We start from the raw sequence: 21,764 nt of genomic DNA, 5'->3' as shown, positions 1-21,764 counted from the left end.
AATAAAATAAAATAAAAATTATGTATAATTTTTATGTAATTAATATAATTAAGTATAAATTATATAATTTTTATTTTATATATTAGTTATATAAATAATATATATAAATTATATATAATTATATAAAATATATGTATATATTACATGTTCTAAATGTATATTATATATAATCATATATTATAATCATATAAATTTACATATAATTATATGTGTAATTTGTATATATTATTTATATAAATTACAAATTAATATATAAACATATGTAAGTAAAAATTATATATTATTATATTTATAATTTACACATATAAGTTATATATTAAATATCTAATATATATTAGATATTATATATACACTAAGTGAATTAACACAGGAACAGAAAACCAAGTACTGCATGTGCTCGCTTATAAGTGGGAACTAAACTTCAGACACTCATGGACATAAAGAAAGCAACAATAGAAACTGGGGACTACGAGAGGTGAGGAGGAAGGGAGGGGGACAAGGGTTGAAAAAGTATATAATATAATATTTTTATTTTTATATTGTATATATTGAAATTATATACATATGATTTTAAAGGCCAAATTAATAACTGAAGTTTTATCACTGATAAATCTATATGTTAGTCATGAATACCCTATTTTGGGTAACTGTAAAACAAATTACTATTATCTGTTACCTCTCGTTAAAGAGTTTACAATTAGCCTTAACCCCTGCCTTTCACCATATACAAAAATTAACTCAAGATGGACTAAAGATTTCAATGTAATGTCTTGGCCGGGCATGGTGGCGCATGCCTATAATTTCACCAATTTGGGAGGCTGAGGTGGGCAGATCATTTGAGGTCAGGAGTTCAAGACCAGCCTGACCAACATAGTGAAACCCTGTCTCTACTATAAAAATTAGCCAGGCACGGTGGTGGGCAGCTGTAATCCCAGCTACTTGGGAGGCTGAATCGCTTGAACCTGGGAGGCAGAGGTTACAGTGAGCCAACATCGTGCCACAACACTCCAGCCTGGACAACAAAGCAAGACTGTGTCTTAAAAAAAAGAGAGAGGAAAAAAAAGTAATGCCTCAAACTGTAAGAATCCTAGAAGAAAACCTAGGAAACACCATTCTGGACATTGGGCTTTGGGAAGAATTTATGACTCAGTCCTCAAAAGCAATTGTAACAAAAACACTACATTGGGAAGTTTTAAGGTAAAAACAAAAACAAAACCAAAAATTGGCAAGTGGGACCTAATTAACCTAAAGAGCTTCTGCACAGCAGAGGAAACTATGAACAGAGTAAACAGGCGACCTACAGAATGGGAGAAAATATTTGCACACTATGCATCTAACAAGGCCTAGTATCCGGAATCTATAAGGAACTTAAACAATCAAACAAACTAAACACAAATAACTCCATTAAAAAATGGGCAAAAGACATGAACAGACACTTCTCAAAGACACAAAAGCAGCCAACAAACATGAAAAAATGCTCCACATCAATAATCATCAGAGAAATCAAAACCACAGTGAGACGCTATCTCACGCCAGTCAGAAGGGCTATTATTAAAAAATCAATAAACAACAGATGCTGGTGAGGCTGCAGAGAAAAGGGAATGCTTGTATACCATTGGTGGGAACATAAATTAGTTCAGTCACTGTGGAAAGCAGTCTGGAGATTTCTCAAAGAACTTAGAATAGGACTACCATGTGACCCAGCAATCCCATTACAGGGTACGTATCCAAAAGAAAAAAAATGGTTCTACCAAAAGACACATGCACTTGCATGTTCATCACAGCACTACTCACAATAGCAAAGACATGAAATCAAACTAGGTGCCCATCAATGGTGGACTGCATAAAGAAAATGTGCTACATACATACCATGGAATACTATGCAGCCATAAAAGGAATGAAATAGGCCAGGCACAGTGGCTCATGCCTGTAGTCTCAGCACTTTGAGAGGACAAGGTGGGCAGATCGCTTGAGCTCAGGAGTTCAAGACCAGCCTGGGCAACATGGCAAAACCCTGTCTCTAAAAAAAACCAAACAAGTCCAGATGCGGTGGCTCATTCCTATAATCCTAGCATTTTGGGAGGCCAAGGTGGGCAGATCACCTGAGGTCAGGAGTTTGACACCAGCCTGACCAATATGGTGAAATCCCATCTCTTCTAAAAATATAAAAATTAGCTGGGCATGGTGGCAGCTGTGAATAGTTCCAGCTATTCAGGAGTCTGAGACAAGAGAATTGCTTGAACCCGGGAGGCGGAGGTTGCAGTGAGCCGAGATTGTGCCACTGCACTCCAGCCTGGGTCACAGAGCCAGACTCCATTTCAAAAACAAAACAAAACAAAAATTAGCCATGCATGGTTGCACATGCCCGTAGTCCTGGCTACTTGGTAGCCTGAGGTGGAATGATGGCTTGAGCCTAGAAGGCAATGGTTGCAGTGAGCTGCTCACTCGAGCCTGGGTGGCAGAGCCAGACTCTGTCTCAGAAAAAAAAAAAAAAAAAAAAAAAAAGAATGAAATAATGTCCTTTGCAGCAACATGAATGCATCTGGAGGCCATAATCCTAAGTGAATTAACACAGGAACAGAAAACCAAGTACTGCATGTGCTCACTTATAAGTGGGAACTAAACTTCAGACACTCATGGACATAAAGATGGTAATGATGGAAACTGGGGACTACGAGAGGTGGAAGGGAGAGAGGGGGCAAGGGCTGAAAAACTACTGAGTACTATGCTTAGTATCTGGGTGATGGGATCATTTGTTTATTCCCCAAACCTCAGCATCATACAATACACCCAGGTAGCAAAACTGCACATATACCCACTGAATCTAAAATAAAAGTTGAAAAAAACTTTGACTTAGGAAACACCTTTGAGGAACCATAAAAGTATTATACACCATGTTTTGTTCACATACGGAACTAAACACAAGTCACTGGCATGACTCTTTTCTGGCCAAAAACAGAGGTGAGGGACTTTTCACAGGAAGCCTTTGTTTTTCTCTTAGCTCTGCTCTATATATGGGAGCAAAAGCAAAGAAAAACATTTTTTACAAAATAGACGTCTAGTCCAACATATAGTCTTATACAAGTCAGTGATTAAAGACCACAATTCTACAGCTCTTGCCCTCAAGCTAAAAGAAAAAATTTGTATTTCCTAAAACCACATTTTAGAGAAGGCCATGTATACCCATTAAACATGGTCTAGCACAATTGCTGATGGCATGGGGGAAGGTTCATAATGTTGCTAAGTAAAAAGAAAGTAGGTTGCCAAACTGTCTCTGTAGTATGATCCTATTTGAATAAAAATTATTTGTATATATGTGTGGAAAAATCCTGGAAGTATACCTATATATAATAAATCTGGTTTTAAAATATTGTGTACAAACCGGGAGTGGTAGCTGACACCTGTAATCCCAGCACTTTGGGAGGCTGAGGTGGGCAGATCACTTGAGCTCAGGAATTTGAGACCAGCCTGGCCAACATGGTGAAACCCTGTCTCTACTAAAAACACACACACACACAAAAAATTAGCTGGGCGTGGTGGCAGGAGCCTGTAAACCTAGCTACTTGGGAGGCTGAGACAGAGAATTGCTTGAACCCAGGAGGCAGAGGTTGCAGTGAGCCAAGATCGCGCCACTGCACTCCAGCCTGGGCGACAGAGTGACACTCCATCTCAAAAAAAAAAAAAAATTGTGTATAGATATTACAAAAATGGATAAAAATAAATCTTACTATCTTTCATTTGCTTTTTCATACATTGTTGCCATTCAACAATCTAAATGTGACACTTATTTTTGCCTTTGTACTATGCCAAGGGGTAGAGAATAAATTATATTGTCAACTCTAAAAATTCTAATTTGCCCATGGTTTAATTTCCCTCAGGCTTTATTTTAGGCTTAGGGATGATACTCAATTGTATGATTAGATGAAGTCCCTATACGATGGCTCTCATTCTATATGATTTTTATAAAATATGATCAGAAAATCCAAGCCCCTATAATTTAAGAGAATTTTCAAGAATCAACTTTTTGTTTGTTGGTTTTTGAGACAGGGTCTTGCTCTGTTGCTCAGACATGATCATGGCCTATTACAGCCTCAACCTCCTGGCCTCAAGTGATCCTCCCACCTCAGCCTCCTGGGTAGCTGGGATTACAGGCATGAGCCACTACATTCAGCTAATTTTTTTAATTCTTTGTAGAGACAGGCTCTGGCTATGTTGCCCAGGCTTGTCTTGAACTCCTGGGCTCGAGCACGATCCTCCTGCCTTGGCCTCCCAAAGTGCTGGGATTACAGGAGTGAGCCACCAACGCTCAGCCAAGAATCAACATTATTAATGAAGAAAATGACAGATAAGCAAAGCCTAAGGAGATTTGGGGAGGGAAAATGAAATTTGCCAAATCAGATTACATGTTGAATTTGTTAATAGATTTTACTATTAGGTATATTGTGTAGGGTGAAAACAACCTTGGGTTGGAAAAACCAAGGAGGACAACCTTGGGTTTTCTGATGTAAAGAAACAATTTTAGAAAAAAGGCAGACAGATAAAACAAAGATGGTTTAACTGCCAGAAAGGGATTCTTGTAAAAGAAAAAAAAAAGTCAGTGAATGCTTGATATCTGATATGTTTTCACTACTTTTTATGGAAACGTGAATTCTATTATTATTTAAGATTCATTCCTTGCCAGCAGATAGCAGCCAAATATAAATCCCATCTGAATAACAATAATTACTACTGCTACTACATATTTTAATGAGCATTTACTATGTATACCACATACTGTGCTAAGTGATTTGCATACATTGTTTTCTATAATCCTTACATTTCTTATAGAAAAACATAATGCCTTTAGCAATAATATAGTTGACATATGCCTTATCAAAAAGAGCATTTTGGGGGGTTTCCCTTTTTAGTTTGATTATAAATAAGTATAATCAATGAAAAATGCATTGCAATTCCACGCACGTATGAAGTATGTTTGATTGTTTTGAATAATTTGAAATTTAGGCCACAAATGTAATTCAATCTCTTAGTCAAAAGGTTATTACTTTTTTTTTCCGAGACAGTCTTGCTCTGTCACCCAGACTAGAGTGCAGTGGCATGATCTTGGCTCACTGCAACCTCCGCCTCCTGGGGTCAAGCAATTCTTCTGCCTCAGCCTCCCAAGTAGCTGCGATTACAGGCGCCAGCACCCCACCCAACTAATTTTTGTATTTTTAGTAGAGACAGGGTTTCACCATGTTGCCCAGGCTGGTCTCGAACTCCTGACCTTGTGATCCACCTGCCTCAGCCTCCCAAAATGCTGAGATTATAGGCGTGAGCCACTGTGCCTGGCCAAGAGGTTATTACTTTTAAAGGTGTTTGTTCCTTATTTTATAAGAACGGCCATATTTAAAGCATACAGATTCAAAACATAATTAAGAACAAATTAATTAGTCCTGGTCCTGGGGGATGAGAATGGGGGGAAAGTCTCAGTTTCTAAAACAAGAAAAAAGCTTCCCTCTCCCTACCTTCTACCAAAATGCCCTTTAGGGCAAACTTCCTGGATTTGTCACTTGGGTTAAATGTATTGGAGAATGTGTGTGATACTACCTATTATTACTTAGTGAGAACTTTATTTTTAAAGTGAGTATTCTGTCTGTGCACAATTATTCCCTACTAGCACTTCTTTGCTCTTAATTGAGAATCTATATTCTTGATGTTTGCAGCTTCTGTAGATATCCTATGTAGAGTTCTTTTGGGGGATAAGAATAAGGAATCTTCTGTCCCTTAATCCCATCCTCAGTCCAGAGGCACTTACTTTTCTCAAATGAAGGAATCACAGGCTCACTGGTGCTTGTGTTTGCTATTGGCTCTATTGATGGGCAGTGTAATTCACCATTTCCCATGGAGCAGGAGCAGCAACCTGTATCCATCAAAGAGTACGTGAGAGCAGAGCCCAACCACAACAGAAATGGACCATTTCAAGAGATGCCAAAGAAAACAAAACAAAATCCACTCACACACACTTCCCATGTAGCCTCAATAGTTTTCACATGGTATCTATCCAAAAGTATTCAAATCTTCTCACTCATATACAAAATATAAAAAACTTAATATCATCAAAGTATTGAATGTGGCCAGGCATGATAGCTTACACCTGGTGCTTCGGGAGGCTGAGGTGGGAGGATCACTTGAGGCTAGGAATCTTTTTTTTTTTTTTTTTTGAGGTGGAGTCTCGCTCTGTTGCCCAGAATAGAGTGCAGTGGCGCAATCTCGGCTCACTGCAACCTCCGTCTCCCGGGTTCAAGTGATTCTCCCACTCCAGCCTCCTGAGTAGCTGGGATTACAGGCACCTGCCACCACACCCAGCTAAGTTTTAAATTTTTAGTAAAGATGGGGTTTTACCATGCTGGCCAGGCTGGTCTAGAACTCTCGACCTCAGGAGATCTGCCCGCCTCGGCCTCCCAAAGTGCTGGAATTACAGGCGTGAGCTGCCATGCCCAGCTGAGGCTAGAAATCTAAGACCAGCCTGGGTAATAGAGCAAGACTCTGTCTTTACAAAAAACTTTTTAAAAAATAGCTGGGCATGCTGGCATATGCCTATAGTCCAGCTTCTTGGGAGGATGAGGTGGGAGGATTGCTTGAGTCCAGAAGTTCAAGGTTACAGTGAGCAATGACTGCACCAGTGCTCTCCAGCCTGGGGAAGGAAGGAAGGAAGGAAGGAAGGGAGGGAGGGAGGGAGGGAGGGGAGGGGAGGGGAGGGGAGGGGAGGGGAGGGGAAGGAAGGAATGAAGGGAGGTAGGAGAAGGAAGGAAGGAAGGAAGGATGAGTAGTAGTTACCAGATACTTGGGCGGGTAGGGGGTGGCAGGGATGGGGTCAACAGGTACAAAGTTACATTAGACTAAGTTCTAGTGCCCTATCATACAGTATGGTGGCTATAGTCAACAAAAAGATACTGTACATCTCAAAATAGAAGAGAGGATTTTGTATGTTCCTACAAAAAGAAATTATAAATTTTGAAGTGATAGATATGCTGGTTACCCTGATTTGATCATTATACAATGATCTCCAGCCTGGGCAACAGAGCGAGACTCCATCTCAAAAACATAAAAATAACAACAACAACAAAAATGACCAAATAAAGAAATTAGTGAGCTTCGGTTTTAAAGGCTCTGAAGTAAAGGCATGACGAGAAGTGATAACACGAGTGCTGAGTGCGGGTGTGGACCAAAGAATGGAAGGTTCACTAGGTAGCTCAGGCAGCTCCAGGGAGAGGAGGCAGAATAGGCTCGGAGAGGGATATAACCGGCAGTGGAAGGGCTTGGGCACTAAGTGCAGTTCTTTGGGCGTCATGGGCACTGCAAGGCCCTTGCAGCCTCTGAAGCAGGATCCTGATGTAGCCAGAGCTCTATGATGAAGATTAATTTGGCCTTTTCCCTTATAAAACAGACTGGACCAGAGTGACAAGAAACAGGCAGTTTGCTTAGGAGGGAATTACAAGAAGCCAGCAGTGAGACTGGAGGCCAAAGTGGGGAGATGGGAGATCAGGGGAAGGAGGGGGACCCTGCAGAGGGAGAACTCCATGCCCTAAATGACTAATTCACCTGAAGGGGAAACAGCAGAGATGTTGCTGAGCTGGGAAGTTCTAAAGAATGATGGAACCACTAAAAGAAAGATAATTGTTTAAAAAGGTCCAGTACATTTGAAAAAGAGAACAAGTAAGTGCTGGCCACATATTCAGAAAGATATGTATTTTTTTTTTTTTTTGGAGGCGGAGTCTCGCTCTGTCGCCCGGACTGGAGTGCAGTGGCCGGATCTCAGCTCACTGCAAGTTCCGCCTCCCGGGTTCACACCATTCTCCTGCCTCAGCCTCCCGAGTAGCTGGGACTACAGGCGCCTGCCACCTCGCCCGGCTAGTTTTTGTATTTTTTTAGTAGAGACGGGGTTTCACCGTGTTAGCCAGGATGGTCTCGATCTCCTGACCTCGTGATCCGCCCGTCTCGGCCTCCCAAAGTGCTGGGATTACAGGCTTGAGCCAGCGCGCCCGGCCAAGATATGTATTTTTTATATGAAGTTTTGCTCTGTCACCCAGGCTAGAGTGCAGTGGCGCGATCTCGGCTCACTGCAACCTCTGCCTCCCGGGTTCAAGCAATTCTGCCTCAGCCTCCCGAGTAGCTGGGTCTACAGGCGTCTGCTACCACAGCCCAGTGATTTTTTGTATTTTTAGTAGAGATGGAGTTTCACCATGTTGGCCAGGCTGGTCTCAAACTCCTGACCTCAAGTGATCTGCTTGCCTCAGCTTCCCAAAGTTCTGGGATTACAGCTGTGAGCCATCACGCCTGGCTGAGATGTAAATAATATATGTGTAGACAGCAGGAAATCTGGGATTGGATCTATATAAAGGGGTCAGGTTAGAGATGTAACATTAGGAACAAAGTGCAAAGGGTTCACATTAAAGCCATGGGAACTTACCTATTTCCTGACTCAGAAATTACCATCCTAGGCAGATTTTTTTTTTTTTTTTTTTTTTTTTTTTTTTTTTTTTTTTTGAGACAGTGTCTCTCGCTGTTTCCCAGACTGGAGTACAGTGGTACACTCTTGGCTCACTGCAATCTCTGCTTTCCAAACTCAGGTGGTCCTCCCGCCTCAGCCTCCTGAGTAGCTGGGACTACAGGCATGTGTTACTATGCCTAGCTAATTTTTGTATTTTTTTGTAGAGATGGGTTTTGCCATGTTGCCCAGGCTGGTCTCCAACTCCTGAGCTAAGGCAATTCACCTGCCTCGGCGTTCCAAAGTGCTAGAATTACAGGCATGAACCACTGCGCTCAGCAACATCCTAGGTATAATCTTGATGTATCTTGATGTATACTCAAGGAGATGTGAATAAAGCTGTTCATTAAAGTATTGTTTCTAATAGCAAAATATTTTAAAGCAACATAATCCATCAGTAAGGAAATTAATAAATAAAATTTGGTATATGCATACAGTTGATTACATCTACAAAATGAATTCAAAAATATTGAGTGCAATAAGACATCTACAGTATAAGATTTATATAAAAATGTAAAAGCATATAAAAATACTATCTATTGTTGACGGAAAACTACACATATTATAAAAGTATAGTAAAATTCTGCTCTGGAAGGATACAATCCAAATTCATAATAGTGGTTGCTTCTGGAGTTAACAGGAATGAAAGATTCTAACAAACATTCTGACTTTATTGGTAAGTTTTATTTCCTTCAAAAAAGAAAACTGGGCCAGGCGTGGTGGCTCATGCTTGTATTCCCAGCACTTTGAGAGGCTGAGGCAGGCAGATCACTTGAGGTCAGAAGTTTGAGACCAGCCTGGCCAACATGGTGAAAACCCACCTCTACTAAAAATACAAAAATTAGCCAAGTGTGGTGGCACACACCTGTAGTCCCGGCTACTTGGGAAGCTGAAAAGGAAGGATTACTTGAACTCAGGAGGTGGCGGTTGCAGTGTGCCAAGACTGTGCCACTGCGCTCCAGCCTGGGAGACAGAGAAAGACTTTATTTCAAAAGAAGAGAAGAGAAAAACTTTGTTTCAAGAGAAGACAAGAGAAGAGAAGAGAAGAGAAGCAACATACAATAAATAAGTTGACAAATTTGATTACAAATCAAGGCACAAAGAAATCTCAGTCCTGACAGGCTTAGGCAAATACTGAAGTCCTGTCTTAAACTTTTTTTGAGACAGAGTCTTGCTCTGTCACCTGAGGTTGGAGCGCAGTGGCACGATCTTGGCTCACTACAACTTCCGCCTCCCTGGTTCAAGCGATTCTCCTGCCTCAGCCTCCGGAGTAGCTGGGATTACAGGCACCCATCACCACACCCGGCTAATTTTTGTATTTTTAGTAGAGATGGTGTTTCACCATGTTAGCCAGGCTGGTCTCAAACTCCTGGCCTCGTGATCCACCTGCTTTGGCCTCCCAAAGTGCTGGGATTACAGGTGTGGGCCACTGCACCCAGCCTAGACTTTTTTTTTTTAAAGACGGGATCATGTCTGTTGCCCAGGCTGGATTGCTGCAGTGTGACCATGGCTCACTGCAGTTTCAACTGCCTGGGCTCAAAAAATCCTCCTGCCTCAGCCTCCTGAGTAGCTGGGACTACAGGTGTGCACTACCACGTACAGTTAATTTTTTTTTTGTAGAGTCAGGGTCTCACTATGTTGCCAGGCTGGTCTTGAACTCCTGGGCTCAAGCAATCCTTCCAAAGTGCTGGGGTTACAAGTGTGAGCAACTATACCCAGCCTTGCCCTAGACTTTTAAAAGCCAGATGCAAAAATTCAGGATTGGAGAGAAACTGTTCAGTAATGTACTGGAGTGGGAGGCAGGTTTGTAGTTGCTCATAAATTCAAGATGAAATCATCAGAGTAAGTTAATGTAATGTTAGACAGAATTAAACGTTTCTTTTCTAAGTAAGGACAGGAATGATTCTCTTTATTCTTCACTCAGTCAACAAGCATTCATCAAATATTGAATGCTTACTGTGTCCTAGGACCATGGTAACTGGAATGCTATATTCAGATATAAGCATCCCATTTTAAGAGGTACACTGAGAAACTAGAATGAATCCTTGGTGTCTCATGCATCTCAAACTTAGAAGGGTCAAATGGAACTCATTATCTTCCCCTACAAATTCTGTTCTCTCTGAATTCTCCTTCTTAGGTAATACCCACAATTACACATTCACTTAAACCAGATTTCTAGAAGTTATTCTCAGTTTTTCTCTTAGCCCTCACTCAGCTTCTAATCAGTTACCAAACCCTGTCAATACAACTTTGCCTGAGTTTGGCCTCACCTGTTTCTCCAATACCTACTGCCCTAGTATAGGCCCCAAAGACTCAACTCTGCCATTATAGCATGAAAGTAGCCATAGATGACATATAAATGAATGAGCATGGCTACGTTTCAATAAAATTATGGACATGAAATTTAAATTTCATGTAGTTTTTAAGAGTCACAAAATATTTGTCTTTTAATTTTTCTTCAACCCTTTAAAAATGTAAAAAACATTTTAGGCTGGGTGCAGTGGGTCACACCTATAATCCCAGCACATTGGGAGGCCAAGGCAGGTGGATCACCTGAGGTCAGGGGTTTGACACCAGCCTGACTAATATGGTGAAACCCTGTCTCTACTAAAAATACAAAAATTAGCCAGGCGTGGTGGTGTGCGACTGCAGTTCCAGCTATTGGGGAGGCTGAGACACGCGAATTGCTTGAACCCGGGAGGTGGAGGTTACAGTGCACCAAGATTGCACCACTGCACTCCACCCTGGGTAACAGAGCGAGACTCTGTGGCAATAAATAAATAAACAAACAAACAAAACATTTTTAGCTGGGGGACCATACAAAAACAGGTGGTGGGCCAGATTTGGCCTATGGACTATAGTTTGCCCAAACCTGACTTACATCATAAATCTGGATTCAAACAGGCCTCCTTTAGTTCATTTTATTGATGGTGCTTGCCTGATACAATATTGTTAAATTAACTTATGTATGTGCTTAGTTTGCTAGTTAGGGCCTTCCTTCAGTTATTACTTTTTTCTATATTCTCAGGTCCAAGGAAGTTTTAGAATTTAACAAAAGTGTATACTCACAATAAGACTTATAAACAAAACTCTAATGAATAATTTTACAAGTGAGTTTGTTGACTGTGATTCAAATTCTGCATTTGACAAGTACTCATGATATTCAAAATAGTTCAAGGAAGTTTCCCTAAAACAAAACATTCAGGATACATGCTACAAAGGCATGTAGCAGTTTCTTTATGTTTAAAGATCAGGCTGGCTCACACCTGTAATCCCAGCACTGTGGGAGGCAGAGGCGGGTGAATCACCTGAGCTCAGGAGTTCAAGACCAGCCTGGGCCACATGGCAAAACCCCATTTCTACTAAAAATACAAAAATTAGCCGGGCATGGTGGCAGGCACCTATAGTCCTAGCTACTCTGGAGGCTCAAGTGGCAGAATGGCTTAAACACAGGAGGCAGTGGTTGCAGTGAGCTGAGATCATGCCGCTGCACTCCAGCCTGGATGATAGAGCAAGACTCTGTCTCAAATAAATAAAAATAAAATTAAAAAGATCATACTTGTTTCTGGAATAGAGCTTGTAAAAAGTTCTGGTTCATTTATTGGTGCTGGACTCTCCTCAAAAGCAGTATTTCCAGGCTCCACCGCTTTGTGGCTCTGAGACTGATCAAAACCTTCATAGCTTCCTGCTTGGGTAGTCTGGTTCATGCACATGAGTGATATGCCAGCTATCAGGATGCTGCAGAATAGGGTGACCGCTGTGGTGATCATCTGCCAACATGAAAAAAAGGTACCAGGTCACTTTTCACAACTTCATCTTGATAATCTTAGGGCACATGTTTTGTTTTTGTTTTTGTTTTTGTTTTTTTGAGATGGAGTCTTGCTCCGTTGCCCAGGCTGGAGTGCAGTCGCGCGATCTCAGCTCACTGCAACCTCTTCCTCCCAGGTTCATGCCATTCTCCTGCCTCAGCCTCCCGAGTAGCTGGGACTACAGGCGCCCGCCACCACGCCCAGCTAATTTTTTGTATTTTTAGTAGAGATGGGGTCTCACCATGTTAGCCAGGATGGTCTCAACCTCCTGCGTGATCCACCCTCCTCGGCCTCCCAAAGTGCTGGGATTACAGGCGTGAGCCACCGCGCCCGGCCATCTTAGGGCACATTTTTTGATGGACAATGTATCTCCACAGTTTTAAATACCCTAGAACAGTGGCACTTTTAAAAAGGTAAGTATATATAAGGAATATAAGTTACTTGGAGAGAAATTAGGGTTTGCTTGTAATCACACAAGGTTTTTAGATGCTTCTTTCATTATATAGCAATTGGTTACCAACACAGCCACTGGTTTCCTTTACAAGGTATCTAAATGATTTCTCTCAGATGTTTTCTTTACTTCTAAGTTTCTGCTCACTTTCACGTATAGTTCATGCATACTTCAGTCACTATGATGTTTTTATGGTAATTATATTAAAAATAATTATAGCTAATATTTATTGAGCACTAATCAGATGCCAAGACTAGTCTAAATCTTTTATATGTATAATCTTATTTATTCTCACAAAAATGCAATAAAATCCAAAACTGCAAAACAGAAAAAAAGAGTAAGAAATCAAAATTATGTGGAGAAGTTTTTTAAAAACACACACCTTTGGACTCTACCCCTAAAGAATTCTGCAGGTCCCACAAGCCACCTACTCTATAGCTTTTCAAGCATACTTTTCCTAGATATGTTTTGTCCTGAAATTTATATTTATATAGGATTAAGAGTCAAGAATTTGACCTTTATTATCACTGCTAACTTATTAAGTGGTTTTAAATTAATCACTCTTTTCTCCAGCAGAGGAAACACAATTCCTAAGTATGATTGAGAACATTCAATGAGTTTTAAGCAGTTAGAAATCTTCAGCTAAAAATGGACTTAGACATGTAAAACGTTAATGTTCTAGGTGAGACAAAGTGATATAGAATCACCAATCTGATATGCAATAAATTGAAATAGATTTTCAAAGTTAATTTTAATGTAAGTCTAACAAGGCACATTAACAAGCTAAAAGGAGACATTCACAAGAACAGAACTGCCGATAAACTCTTCCCACCTGTTCTTTTCCATAAAAGAAGGCTGAGTCAATGCTATCTCCATTGTGTTTTCCAGTTATCAAAAGAACACCAACAAGGAGAGCAGGAATTCTGCAATCACAAGGGTTATTGGGAGAGAAAAAGAAAGGATGAATAGTAACTGTGTATATGGAAAGGTGTAAGCAAACAGAGAACTACCAACTTACCCCCAGCCAGATATTATGATGATTCCAACAGGAATTTGTACCCTCTCTCGCTTTTTCAAAAGAAACAAAGAAATTGCTAGAAGGCCTAAGAATAAGAAGATTGAAAGAGAGACAGTTACTCAACATTGATCAGACTTCATGTAACTTTATTTCCTTTTTACTTTTTTAAACCAAGCTTATTTCATAGTAGTCTGTGATTTTTGCTTTAGAATTTATTCCTTCTAAATAAATGCTATTCTCAATATTTTGAAGCAAGTTTTAATTCAAAATCATTCATTGTTTCCCTCATATATTGTTTCTTTACTCAATTCTTTTTATCTGTGAGGATTTGTTTTATTTTCTCTCTGGTTTTGTTTGTTTGTTCTTTTGGATAGGGTCTCGCTCTGTTGCCCAGGCTGGAGTGCAGAGGTGTGATCACAACTCCCTGCAGCCTTGACCTCCAGGGTTCAAGTGATCCTTCCACCTCAGCCTCCTGAGTAGCTGGGACCACAGCCACGTGCCACCATGCCTGGCTAAATATTTTTTTTTGTAGAGACAGAGTCATGGTATGTTGCCCTAGCTGGTCTTGAACTCCAGAGCTCAGTGGGTCCTCCCACCTCTGCCTCCCAAAGTGCTGGGATTACAGGCATGAGTCATTGTGTGTGGAGAAGTATTTCTTTCCAAAAGCCCTAATTATTTTATTGTTTTGACTCATGTGTTTGGAATTTAAGTATAATTGAAAAACTTTTTTTTTTCTTTAGACAGAGTCTTACTCTGTTGCCCAGGCTGGAGTTCAGTGGCATGATCTTGGTTCACAGCAACCTCTGCCTCCTGGGTTCAAGCAATTTTCATGCCTTAGCCAAATGAGTAGTTAGGATTACAGATGTGCACCACCATGTCAGGCTAATTTTGTATTTTTAGTAGAGATGGGCTTCACCATGTTGCCCATGCTGGTGTTGAACTCCTGGCCTCAAGTGATCCACCTGCCTTGACCTCCCAAAGTTCTGGAATTATAGGCATGAGCCACTGGGTCCAGCTGAAAAACATTTTCTAACTGAATACAGAACAATTCTAAAAATAAAAACACCCCCCTCTTCTGGTGCTAAGAAGTATGGGCAACTCTTACCCAGGTTACGTTTTTAGAAAACGTCCTAAGTGTAATGATAGTGCTTAATACAAACACACACTGAATTTAATACAAACACAAATATTTTGAAGTTCTTAAACTTTTCTTACAACTTATATGTAATTATGTATACAAGTAACATTTTATCTAATAAATTCTACATAGTTATAGGATCTTAGAACTTTAAAGTTGAAAGGGACCTCTATTTTAAATTAGCACCTTCATTTTATAGATGTGGAAATGAGGGTTTGCCCAAGTCATACAGCCACCAGAGGGCAGAGTGGGACTAGAAACCTAGCCTCTTTACACAAGCTAAATTATTTGTTTCTTGAATCAGTTTCTCAAACTCAGATTTGTGGACCCCTAGGGTGCCTAAGACATATTCTTCAGGATCTGGGAATTTCTATGAGAAATTTTAAATCTTTCTTTTTTTTTTTTTCCAATGGTAGTCAGCTGTGTATCCACCTTGCAACCAACATGCAGTCTCACGATTTCAGAATTTACATTGGGTTTATTTTAATTTTATTTTAGAGATGGGGGTCTCACTCTGTTGCCCAGGTTGGGGTACAGTGGCACAATCATAGCTCAAAATTCTGGGCTCAAGGGATCCTCCTGCCTCAGCCTCCTGAGTAACTGGGACTACAGGCATGTAGTCCAGCATGCCCAGCTAATTTTCACATTTTTTATAGAGAGAGGGTCTTACTATGTTGCCCAGGCTAGTCTTGAACTCCTGACCTCAAGCAATCCTCCTGCCTGGATCTCCCAAAGTGTTGGGATTACAGGCATGAGCCACTGTGCCTGGCCAGAGCTTACAATGGATTTTATATTAAGTTTGAGTCAAGTGAAGGCCAAATGATATTACAACACACAGTCCAAATGAAGTGGTAGTTTGAAGAAAGAATATCAGTGAGATAACAAGGTCAAAACCCCACATACGGAAGTAAAGGCAAGGCAAAAAAGCCATAGCAGTGAGTTCCATTTTGTGTTTCAAGCTATGATTTACAATAGCAAAACAAGATCCTTTGTCGTGTTAATTGATGTTGCTAATTAGAATTACTGGGTTTGTAGTTTTGCTTGAATAGAATCTGTGAATTTGCTTTGGTTTTAGAATTGCATATTAGCTGTATATAAAGAATACATACCTAGATTTAAGATTGTACAGATAAAATAACACTGTGCTAGATTTAATATAAATTGACATCGAGGTCCTTGAGAATTGGTTTTCTTTACCACTATTCTTCCCTCAATCCATTTGTACACTGTATAGTTGCAGTGCCAGGGAAACAAGTAACCAATCACGAAAGGGTACCATCTGTGTTACAGTAGCAAAAGCAGTCTTTAAAATTCTAATGTGCATCACTCCTGCCTTGTGAAAAGAACCATATACAAACAGGCAGAATCCAGCTAGCCCTGGGTCTCTCACTGAAGAAGCTGTGAGAGCTCCTGCCTAAATCAGTCTAATTTTTTGGGCCTATTTCTCAGTTTGCAAAATGAAGGATTTAAATTAGACCAGTGTTTCCTAAGGTGTAGAGATTATAAGTGTCACAAAGGTGAAAATGTTTTGACTGGTTAAGCGTTTATTTTAAAGTGTATTTGAAAAAAATAATTAACAAATGAAACCTGGGATTTTATTGATATAAGGCTCAACTGATTAAAGTTTTTTTAAAAAGTAAATCAATTTTAAGGAAAAAAGAACAAGTAGTATGCAGTTATGGCAAAAATTGTGAGAATGGTATGAAAATGAGTAAAACTAAAAATGATTGAATGGGATGACTTAAAATGACATTTTCAGGTCTAAAATTCTGTCATAGCATAATAATCTCATGGCTAAAGGGCACCTTTATTGGGTTTTGGGAATTCAGAACAACTTCTTTGAATAGACTTTGGCATGCATGCTTGAAGAGGGTTTCAGAGATACTTAGGACATTTTAATTGATTGATCTAGTTGCTGCTCTCTTATTCTGATTATAAAGTTAACCTGAATAAACCTAGTTATTAGAGATCAAGTTGGTCCATCGATATTTTGAAATATAAACTCTTAGGCTCTTTTAATTTGACATTGCATAAAAACCCATGCTATGCAAGATGTACTTGCCTTTAAGAAGCACAAACCATCTTCTGTTTGTGCTGAATTTTTCATTCCGTGATTCCTCACCACATTGTTGCTTCACTTCAAAAGGCTGTTGACTGAGATGGGACCTGCTTTTGATCCCGAAGGCATGAAATCAAAGGGCCATCCTTTGCAGTCACTTCCTGACACCTGCCTCCTACCATTCTAGTATTTCCTTTTATGTGCCATTTTACAGGTTCAAATTTGTAGGATGAATACAAAAGAGCCACACAGAATTTTTCACAAACGTACCAGAATGTATGCATCCATATAAATATTATACTTCAAAATAGTAATGTGCTACAACATTTTGAATATCCTTTTTGGAGCCAGTTGAAATAAGAAACAGTCTTTCTCTCTGGGTCCTTTTCTATTTCCATACCCTTTTATTCCCCTCGTTTTCTTGTTCTCTTATTACCTCTAATCCTTCTATTTAATAACTAACATATTTCCGTTTGTTTAGTGCCTACCATGTACCAGACATAAATACTCACATCTCATTTTTGTCCTCAAAATAACTCTGTAACGTGCTGTAACCTAGTTTTACAGATGAGGAAACTGAGGCTTCAAAAGTTAAGTAATTTGCGTGAGGCAGAGCCAGAATTTCCCTGTTCAGCAGGACTCGATAGTGAGCTCTGGAACACACCTCATGCATCTTGCCCATTCCCTCCTTTCTCCATCTGCCTCCAGTATCTTCCCTCTTGTCTCCAAAAGGGAGCAGCACTGACAGCAGCCTAGAGCCACAGGTCCTGGGGAAAAGGACCATGTGACTAGACAAGGCCCTAAGCCCAGGCAGGACTAGGCTACATTAGGAAACAGAACTCAGCTTTGCCGACAGCCTCTGTGGGTGGGCTGATCTGCCTCAGGGCATGCCTTGATCCTGTACAACCAGACTTCAAATAGATCACTAGAAGCTCAGGTTATTAGGAATGGGGTGGAGTGGGGAACAGACCTCAATTTTCATTCATAATCCAACTCACCTGTCCACAGGTAGGTGCTATAGAGGGAGCTGTACAATAGAACAAACACCAAAATTTGTCCAACAAAATTTTTTTCTTTAACAAAATTCCATATCATCATTCCAGCACAGACAATAGACTAAGGAAAAAATTATTAAAAGACTTTGTAAATAGCTAAGAAAACCATATAATTCAATACCGCAACAGAAAATTCCAATTAAGCCAGTCATATTCATCTTTCATTCACAGCAAATATAATTATTCATTTAAAATTTTTTTGTGAATAATTTTCAAGTCTTACACATGACTTATACTAAAACTTCAAACTTTATATTAAAAATCCAGTTTATACCAGAGCCTTTGACAATATACATATTCAATTGAAACAGATGACTACATTCTAAATGTTAATCTTACACCTGTATTTAGTAATGGCTTATATTAAAATTGCTAAAGTTCTTTCTATTATAATTTGAGACATGCAAAGATTAATTAGAAAAATAAGATTGTGAAAGTTCAATTATTAATGATTAAATTGTTTCTATTAAAAAATGCAAAGTTATCATCAAATGCCATTGTTAGCCTCAACTTTAGATAGTTTAAGACATTTTGCAATATTAAATATGTTAGGCATCTACTAATTGTAATCAAACTGTAATTGACTGCATTTGGTAATACTTCTGACTTCATAACTGGAAAAAACTAGCAAAGTTATTTTCTCCTCTACAGTAGAATAATCCATTAGAAAAGCATAGTTCTAAATACCAGTAGTTTTACTAACCTGAGCAATGAGTAAATTAGTTGTAAGCATATGAGGAAGCTGTTTATACTTCTTACTCAAAAGAAGAATAGCCAGAGACCAGACCTTGAAGACAAAAGGTTCAAAAGTTATTCACGTTTCTTAATCTTTACAATTACTTATTAAATAACACAATGATTAGCCTCTTTAAATAACCTTCTTTGTCCTGGTTCAGAAAGAATTTCCAGTATTTTACTTAATCTGTCTAGTTCCAAAAAGGTAAATTATTATAACCAATGTAAAATAACAAGCGTGGAGAGATCCCATAATAAATTAACTCTCCAAAAATAACAGGGTCTTTAAGAACTAACGCGGCCAGGCATTGTGGCTCATGCCTGTAATCTTAGAACTGTGGGAGGCCAAGGTGGGTGGATCACCCGAGATCAGGAGTTTGAGACCAGCCTGGCCAACATGGTGAAACCCTGTCTCTACTAAAAATACAAAAATTAACCGGGTGTGGTGGCGGGTGCCTGTAATCCCAGCTATTTGGGAGGCTAAGGCAGAAGAATTGCTTGAACCTGGGAGGTGGAGGTTGCAGTGAGCCAAGATTGCGGTCTAGCCTGGGTGACAGAGCAAGACTCCATCTCAAAAAACAAAACAAAACAAAAAACTAAAGCCTTGGCCAGGTGCAGTGGTTCACACCTGTAATCCCAGCACTTTGGGAGGCTCAGACAGGGAGATCACTTGAGGTTAGGAGTTCGAGACCAGCCTGACCAACATGGCGAAACCCCACCTCTACTGGGTGTGGTAGTGCATGCCTGTAATCCCAGCTGCTTGGGAGACTAAGGGAGGAGAACTGCTTGGACCCAGGAGGCAGAAGTTGCAGTGAGCCAGGCAGAGATCATGTCACTGCACTCCAGCCTGGGCAATAGAGGAAGGCTCTGTCTCAACAAAAAAGAACTAATCCCTTGACCAGGGCCATGTTCTAACTATGCCTACCTTCCATGTCTGGGGTGGGACACAGTGTCACAGACAACTATTCAAGCTTTAGTGGGAGATAGTTATAATAATGCACTATTCTAAGTTTTCTTCCTTTCCCATCTCCACCATATTGTCTCATGGGATATCTCAATGGCAGGCTGTTTTACTTCAAACAACACATACCACCCATCTTTAAGATTAATCATCTTACATTCCTCATTTTTTATTCTTTTTGTGTGTGTGAGACAGAGTCTCATTGAAGTGCAGTGGTGTGATCTCGGCTCACTGAAACCTTCGCCTCCCAGACTCAAGTGACTCTTGTGCCTCAGCCACCCAGGTAGCTGGGATTACAGATGCACACCACCATGCCTAACTAATTTTATATTTTTAGTAGAGATGGGGATTCTCCATGTTGGCCAGGCTGGTCTTGAACTCCTGGCCTCAAGTGATCTGCCTGCCTCTGCCTCCCACAGTGCTGGGATTACAGGCGTGAGCCACGGTGCCAGATGACATTCCTCATATTTTAAAGGATTGGGCTTCCATTCTACCTACATAGTGGCCAGGTAAGTATCCTGACTGATTTCCTTCTTTCCTTATTGCCAACTGAAATGTATATGGTCTCTTTCCCCAAACTGCCCTGTTATGAATGGGTGTGGCAGATTTTAAGAATATGTGACAGAGGTAGAATTTCTTTAAAATTAATCACACATTTATTTGTTACCAATATACATATTCATCCCCCACCTCCTTTCCTTTAACTGTACACATTGTCTTTTTTTTTTCAGCCAGAATATCTGTAGTTTTACTAACATGAATTCAATAGGCCATTTGATCTGTAAGATACTCTAGCTGTTATATACTTAATTATTTAATTTTAGTTAGACATATTCAGCTTGAGAAGTAACCAAAAGTTTCCTTAACATTAAATAGGCCGTTGGACTTGAACTCAAAGATACCTTCTGACCCCATGATTCCAGAACAGCTAGGAATTCTATAGTGATTCATCATTTGCAGAATGCTTTTTACATATATTATTTCATTTAGTCCCTTAAAAATCCCATGGAAATATGTGAAATTATTGTCATTATTTTATGCTGGAAAACAGAAGTTTAGAGAGGGTAAGGTAACTCCACAGGGACATGCAGCTAGTTTGTGAGAGGGCCAGGAATAAAATCCAGGTCTGACTAAATCTCATGTCTTGTCTGCTGTAGAACTCTAACTCCCAAAAGGAAAGACAAAACTCAGTTAATCAGAAAGATGATATTATATTTTATGGGCAGGCTTTCGCTTTCTTTATTTCATAAGAAACTAGATTTTTAAATCCCTTTCTATCAACAATCTATTCTCAAAACTCACTCTGTGGTTTCCGTTCATTTTGGCATGCAAGGTGCTTACCAAGGAGATCAGGCTGACAATACTTATATCAAAACTAACATTCTGGATGGCATATGCCAATGGCTTAGGGTCCATAGTGGGAAAGGTCAGTAACCAGGCAGAAACATACATGATGGGAGCAGACACAAACGTGCTTATCACCATCCCTGAGGTTATCTGCAAAAATGAAATTAAATGGAGGAGTTACAATCTCAATTAAACGATATTTTAAACTTTAAATAACCATGGCACACTAAAGCATTCTACAATAAAAATGAGACACAGTAAAGATATTATAAAATCCAGCATGTTATCCAATACCATACTTCCCCTGTCTGAGAATCCTTAATAGAAAATACAATTAAGTTACCTTGGTTCCTCTTCTAATCTATGCTTAATTTATATCCATGCATAATAAATACTAGAAATTCCACTGTTGATGGTTAGTTATCCTCTAGGTTCTAGAAAGTAAAACATAGCAATGATATAAATAAACCTATTTCACAAACTATACAGCAAAAAAAAGGAATTCAGAAAAAGAAAATTACCATGCAAATATTTATTTTACAGATTAAATAACAGAATTGACCTCCATTAAACAACTTAGTTCCTTCGTATTGTATTTAAAAATCATTTACTCTGATGCTGTAGATACCACATACAATACATTTAGACACTGTTAATAATTTGG

At 39.6% G+C, this 21,764-nt stretch overlaps 1 protein-coding gene across 4 annotated transcripts in view; it reads right to left on the bottom strand.

Moving 5' to 3' along the window:
• The window catches only part of GPR155 (G protein-coupled receptor 155), a 54,642-nt gene that overhangs the window by 14,824 nt on the left and 18,054 nt on the right, over positions 1-21,764 (bottom strand). For all 4 annotated transcript variants that reach the window (XM_033231081.1, XM_033231083.1, XM_033231085.1 and 1 more), the window contains 7 exons: positions 21,095-21,250; positions 18,761-18,844; positions 18,001-18,118; positions 13,806-13,890; positions 13,620-13,710; positions 12,087-12,297; positions 5,795-5,899 (listed from right to left, as the gene is read on the bottom strand). In XM_033231081.1, the coding sequence (XP_033086972.1) occupies positions 5,795-5,899; positions 12,087-12,297; positions 13,620-13,710; positions 13,806-13,890; positions 18,001-18,118; positions 18,761-18,844; positions 21,095-21,250 (850 nt within the window). The remainder of the gene's footprint in view (positions 1-5,794; positions 5,900-12,086; positions 12,298-13,619; positions 13,711-13,805; positions 13,891-18,000; positions 18,119-18,760; positions 18,845-21,094; positions 21,251-21,764) is intronic.

This window comes from Trachypithecus francoisi, unplaced genomic scaffold, assembly GCF_009764315.1.
Source record: "Trachypithecus francoisi isolate TF-2019V2 unplaced genomic scaffold, Tfra_2.0 Lachesis_group13, whole genome shotgun sequence".
Classification (NCBI taxonomy): Eukaryota; Metazoa; Chordata; class Mammalia; order Primates; family Cercopithecidae; genus Trachypithecus; species Trachypithecus francoisi.
The sequence above is the reverse complement of the archived record's forward strand: the minus strand, read 5'-3'. Positions and strand labels throughout refer to the sequence as shown.